The sequence below is a fragment of the Triticum urartu genome, chromosome 2A (assembly GCF_056163025.1).
Source record: "Triticum urartu cultivar PI428250 chromosome 2A, HENAU_Tu73, whole genome shotgun sequence".
NCBI classification, from domain to species: domain Eukaryota; kingdom Viridiplantae; phylum Streptophyta; class Magnoliopsida; order Poales; family Poaceae; genus Triticum; species Triticum urartu.
The window spans coordinates 369577232-369583990 of NC_141874.1; the positions used below are offsets into that span (position 1 = coordinate 369577232).

The following is a 6759-nucleotide window of genomic DNA, read 5'->3' on the forward strand; positions in this document are numbered from 1 at the left end:
CAAATGCATCTTTGAGTAGATAATTGAATGTAGTTGTGCTGGTTCAGAGTAGGAGAGGCCCCTGGTAATTGCTTTCCAGGGACAAGTTGTTCAAGATACACATCAGAGCACAGACGATGTATGTACCTTGAACAACTTGTTTTGTTATAGCATGATGATGGCCAACATGCGGCAAATCATGTGATACCTTGACCATTTGACACCGCTCATGAATAGTTGGAGGTAGAGTTGTTTTTCTTTCCCAGGGTTTCAAACCCAACTTTAGCTCTTCTTCTCAACATATATACATATGCAGCACTACTACATATCAGTTTTGCAGTGTTGGGGTTCAAATTTCTGGGTACTCCCTCCGTTCCATAATGCAGTGCCTATAGAATTATTTTTCTAAAAGTTCACGTAGTGGGTGTTCTGACTAGGTACCCAAGAGAAGACCAAGCCGGTGTGTTTCCTAGAACACAACGAGTCTTGTTGTCCGGTTCATTCCTCTGTTCTTGTTGCCCTGTGTGTCCATTTCAGTGACTGAGCTTTTCTTCTAGTTCCCAGGAGATAAGAATTTGTAAATGCACCATTTACCTGATTAAATGGCCTCCTCCTCTGCTCTGCTACTTACTGAAATACATGTGCATGGGTTAGTGGTACCTTGAGCAGCGGAGTGTCAAAGGCTTCTTGTATTTTTCTAGTGTGTATTTCTACATATGGTCCTTTCCTTTAAACCTCCTCTGCTGCTTGCTGAAATAGTTTGACAAGTATCAGGTAGAGCATATTTGTTCAAAAAAGGAGTTAAGGATGTGCAAGCACCATTACTTATTTCATATGAACAACTCCTGTAGTGCTGAATGTATTAATTGCTTTCCCTACATGTTTGCAGGTTTAAGTGGAAAAGAGGAAGAAAGGAGAATCAGGGTAGGATTTCATGGCTAGAAGATATATTGCTGGGTTTTGTCTCCGACCACCATGTCATGATGATATTGGGGGGTTTTGTCTCTTCTAGTTTCCCGACAGGTGGGATAATGATTTTGTAGGTACCCCGAGAGGCCCTTGAGTTTGCCGGAATGTCGATTAACTTCCGTTCCGGCAAATTCAGGTACTCCATATGTCCTATTTTCAGCAAAGGTCATGCGGAAATTTTCCGTGAATTTTAGCATGACTTTGCTAAAAATAGGACATATGGGGTACTTGCGACTAATGCATGGGCCAGGGTATCTTAGTACTTAATCTATAGATTTCCAAAATTGTTCCTTGACAATTATTGGCAACTAGCTGTATTCCTCTATCTGAGATATTCTGTGTACATGCAATATATATCCAATCAGTGGGATAAAAAGCCACAAGAAAGTAGAGCTGGACACATTGTTGAGGAAATCGTTAACTGGTAGCTGCTCGGTTGGCTAGCGAGTAGGGGATTAATCGGCTAATCGGCAAGTTAATCGGCCATTTAATCAATTAATCGGACAATTTTTTGGTTTATCGGCTACTCGGTGACCCTATGAGTAGGGATTAATCGACAAGTTAACTGGTTAATCAGATGAATTCTTGAACAGGGGCTGGACATGTAAGATGCAATCTACTAATGCTTCATTATCACCCTGTTATGCTCAGCCAATACTCCTAGTCAAGATTGGTGATAGATAGATATCGTTCCCATCTTTTGTTACAAGCTAAATTATTTTCCTTGACTCCAAAACCCTTAGTTAGACCATCTGCTACTTGATTCCCTGATATTACATGATTTATTTGAATTATACCATCATAGAACTTCCCCTTAATAAATAAAGGATCTATCTCCACATATTTGGTTCTGTCGTGTTGGATCGGGTTACTGGTTATGCTAATAGCTGAATTATTATTACACCACACCTTCAAAGGACCTTTTCCCAGCACCTTCATTCTGATAGAGGATTTCTACCCATAATATTTCACTAAGTCCTAGTGACATAGCTCTATACTCTACTTTGGTTGTTGATTTGGACACAACTAATTGTTGCTTGCTTCGCCATGACACCATGTTTCCCTCCAACCAATGCACAATAGCCTAAAGCAGATCTTCTGTCATCAAGACAACTCACCCAATCAGCATCGCAATAACCATCCACATTAAGATGGCCATTCTTCCTAAACCCCTTCCCAGGACTGCATCTTAGATACGACAAAATAGGTTATATTGCATCCATATGTCTACCACACTTGTGGCATAGGCAATGCCAGGTCTTATATGCCTTAAGTATAGGAGTCCCCCAACAAATCTGGCATCTCTTAGTACATTCTAAGAGATTTGCAGATTCCAAGGTAGATTCTATAGTTCCAAACAAGTAAGCATGAAATAGGAATGTAAATATGTGCACCCGATTCAAGTAAAAGAAGATTAATGTTGCATATTCCAATAAAAATGTGATAAAGAGAGCACCACCTATATATATTGAGTATTGATTCAGCATCACATGCTTTTTTGGAGATTGATATAGCAAAAATATTTGTAGAAGAAGATCAGGGGTACCTAGGCAATATCACAAAACATCTCTCAATTGGTCCCAAAACACCTAGGCAATATCACAAACATCTCTCAATTGTTCCTTGACAATAACCAACTTTTGGCGACATTCCTCGAGAATTAGGTTATTTGGTCAACTTAGAGATCTTGTTCCTTGACAATAACCAACTTTTTGACCAAACTTTTTTCCTATTTAGAACGAACATGGCCAACAACGATGAGGCGGGCGGTTCGGGCAAGCAATTCTGGGAGCTGTCCCAGGAGATGGAGGAAGAACCTGACCGCTATGAGGACGCCGCGGAAGACACTGATCCCGACTACACAACCCCTAGTGGCATCGGGGATGACACCACTGATGGTGCTGCCGAGGATGCCACCACTGATGATGGCAGCGCACGCACAAATGGCAGCCAACCGAAGAGGCAACGGAAGGACCGGCGCCCGAACATGCTCGGCACCGTCAAGGAGGAATTTACTGAAGTGTCCTCCAGTGGGCAGCCAACGGCGCCCAAAGAATTAGTCAAGGGGTACGTGGGACAGCTCGGGTGCATTCTCCGGAGCACCGTCTCGATCAACACCGAGAACCTAAGGCATCGTGACCGAGGGAATTTGCACAACCTCCTCTTCACGAAGCTGCACGAACGATACAAGTTCCCCGGTGACTTCGCAAACACACGCCTCTCAGGGAATAAAGTGAACAGTGCCGCCCTCACGAAGATGAGCACGGCCCTGGCTACTTGCAGAGCCGCGGTGAAGAGAAGGATTGAAAAAGGTGATATTTATGAGAAGATCAAGGAGACAAATCCTTCGATCAGCGAAGCTGACTACCTGGAGTTCAAGATCAAGTGCAAGAGCAACGCAACCGCGGAATCAAGTCAATGGGGGAAAGATATGCGGGACTTGAACTTAGGGGTCCACAAACTCGGTCCCGGCAGTTACAAAAAGGCAGAACCTATATGGGACAAGGAGGATGCGGAGCGTGTCGAGCAAGGCCTACCGCCCTTCTTCGATAAATACCATGACAAGCAGACCAAGAACTATGTCAGGGCCCGGTACAAGATTGACCCAGTAACCAAGGAGCTTACCACGGATCCGAAGACCAAGGTGCTTGAGCTTGTTCTGGTAAGGAATACACCCCCGCGTAATTAGCTCCATATGGTTGCATTCTAACTAATGAAGCCAATTTTCTAAATGGTTCACGTTCCTTCCGCAGGAAACTGAAAGCAGTAGCACGGGGTCATCTTAGAGCTCCCCTTGGGACACCACTTTAAATAGGGCGTTGAACGTAATGAAACACAAGGATAAGCTCAGTAAGCCCATGCCAACTGGTCGTGTGGCCAGCAAAGGCTTGTCCACGAAATGGTCAGAATACTATACCGCTGGGCAAAAGGAGAGAAAGACCAGCTCGGAAAGCTAGGAGCGCGAGGTTCAAGAACTCAAGGCACAAGTGGCGCGAATTCCGGAGATAGTCGAAGAGCAAGTGCAAGACCAACTGGGAGCGACGATCACCGCCATTATGCCTACCTTGCTTTAGGGGCTGTAGGCGTGGATTGCGGGCGGCCAACATGGGCCGCCCCTGATTCCCAGCTTCATGGGCGGCAACTCGCACAACGCACCGGCGGCGCCATTGGTGTCTCCGATGGAGGCGGCATTGGTGTCTCCGGCGTCGGTGCCGGCATTGGATCTTAATGCACCCGGGTGTGGGAAGAATACGCCGGCCGGCACCTCGGCAGCAAGCGGCCCCTCCGTCACTTGCACGCCCGCCGTTGGCGGTGCCTCGACATTAGCCGAGCTCAACGCCATCACGGTAACTAAGCCTCTCGGCCAATGACTTCATCTCCTTGCCTTTGACTGGGCATCCCTGGCGCCCTACATGTTTTCGCAGGGCGCCGCCGACGTTCCATGCACTCTCCTGCACTTCATGAATGGCGAGTTGATCGATGTTGCCAAGGCCAGAATCGTTCAACCGGGCAACCGCCTGTTCCACGGTAATCCGATGCCACCCAACGCGTATAAGGTTCAACTGGTTCGGGTGCTGCGGGGCTGCGATGACTTGTTACCTCCGTATCGACCCCCTGGGGCCGATGAAGATGATGTGATGACCCTCAGCGCCTGCATAGGCTGGTCCATGCTTTGGCCTAAGAGCCAGATTCGTTTGGGGGCGGGGGACACCACCCCACAGACAACACCACCAGTCATGCCGGCACCAAGCCATGGCAAGACCACCGCAACGCTACCGGACGACGACGACGAACATATGGCCGGTCCGGACATGCATATGGCACGGGATCCGGATGACGATGGTACATTTACCAGGGTCGATAAGTACTTCAACGAACATGGGTACGGTGATGAATTCTTGGGGCCTCCTTCTCAAGAACCCAACCCTGCAAAATACGATCGCGATCTAGCTGGTACCGCGGAGAAATCCAATTGCAACAGGCGTCGTCTGGCGTTCAGTTCTCAGGAGACGCCTTCAGCTGCCGCCTTCACCGAGCCTCAGGTAGCCGAGGTGCGAAATATTATCATCCCCAACACACTTAAGAAGGTGGTCTCTGAGCAGAACTCGATCCCATTACAACAGAAGAAGAAGGGATGGAAAATAAAGAATAACAAGGGTGCGAGCCAACCGGCACCGAGTATGATTCATGCTCAGGATGGGCCACCTTCATCTAAGGATATCTCGAGGAGGGTGCATGTGGCGGGTAGGCCGATGCTACCGACTAATCTGCTCAATGCTGCAACCGGTGCTATGCGGAGTCTGCATGATAGTGTTCTTTCTTTGGAGAAGCGGCGTCTCTCCGAGAATGATGTGGCATACCCGGTTTTCGTGGCCAAGGTGCCAGAGGGAAAGGGCTTTGTCGATAGCGCCATCGGGGGTATGATCATCCTGCGGTTTGATGACATCTTCGCTATGTTTAACCTTCATCCGCTGCACTACACCTTCATTCGGCTATTTTCGCTAAGTATGGAGATGCGGATCATTAGAGACAAGACCCCGGACATCGTGATAGTCGACCCATTCTACATGCGTGCCAAGCTCTTGGGCAGCGCTGGGGACCGGCAAGTCACGAGTTCATACCTCGAAGGCGTCATTCTGGCGAACCCAGATAAGGATAACTTCCTCGTGCCTTACTTTCCCGAGTAAGTCATCCCCTCACCGCCCCGTAACATATGATTTCTTAGAATTCGATCGTTCTTTTTTTCTCTAACATTCTGTGTTTTGTGCAGTGACACACATTGCACACTCATCCTCTTAAGCCCGAACTATTCCATGGCCATGTATTTCGACTTGGACCATCAGTCGAATAAAGACTACACAAATATCAAGAAAGTTCTTGATGATGTTCTCCCCGGCTACGCCAAATTTGGAGGCACCTTCAGGAGGCCAATTTTTAAGTACGGCAAGCACGTGTTCACCCACGTAATGACGTTCCCCTGCGTCAAGCAGCCACCTGGCGGTCAGAAGCATGCCTACTACGCCCTCCATCACATGCGGGCGATCGTACGGGACCATAATCACCTTCTGCTAGTAAATAGTCTCAAAGATTGGGCCACAAGCTTGTCGGCAATCCAGGACGCGGACCTCAGACAAGAATTCTTTCGCATCCAGTCGGAGTTTGCGGAAATCATCCATCAAGATGTCCTTCGTACCTCGGGGCAGTTCTACCTCAGATATCAACCGTCCAACAGTGAAATAGAAACAACGCTACAAATGCAGGCTGACAACGATCGCGATTTCATGACCATCACAAAAGACGGCGGCTTCATCCACGCTCCGATACCTGAGTCGAGTTGAAAGTAGTGATGCTATGTAGTTCTAAAATATCGATATGTAGTTCTAAAATATCGATTAGCCCATGTTGTAATTAAACTTTAATGAACTTGTATGTCTCTTTGGTTTGGAAAGTCATTCAATTTATATGTAGTCGATGCTATTTATTAGTAGGACCATGAATCGTGCTATTAATGTGTTGCTTTTCTCTTCCGATCCTTTTGTTGCATACTTATATATTGCTTATGTATTGTCTGTGAATTGCTACTAACGTTTTGTTTGTCTAGTGCATAGAGATGCCGTCGTATGTCGTGTACAAGGGTAAGGTTCCCGGAGTCTACCACGACTGGGAGGAGTGTCGGAGACAATTTCACCATTTCAGCGGTAACAGTTACAAAGGGTACACCACTAGGGCGGAGGCGGAAGCTAGATACGCGGGCTATCTAGCGGGAGAGAGGAGGGAGTGGAGGAGGAACCGGATGAAGACTAGTTTCAT

General features: G+C 47.2%; 1 protein-coding gene across 1 annotated transcript; it reads left to right on the forward strand.

Annotated features, from left to right (window-relative positions):
- The first annotated feature begins 4361 nt into the window (after positions 1 to 4361).
- Positions 4362 to 5636, forward strand: LOC147985139 (uncharacterized). The gene has a single exon (XM_087539843.1). It carries the CDS (start codon positions 4362 to 4364, stop codon positions 5634 to 5636), a length of 1275 nt encoding a protein of 424 aa, XP_087395969.1.
- Positions 5637 to 6759: the final 1123 nt, after the last annotated feature.

What these genes read in the sequence shown, in the direction of transcription:
- LOC147985139 (XM_087539843.1), top strand. Translation starts at nt 4,362, where the DNA reads ATGTTTTCGCAGGGCGCCGCCGACGTTCCATGCACTCTCCTGCACTTC.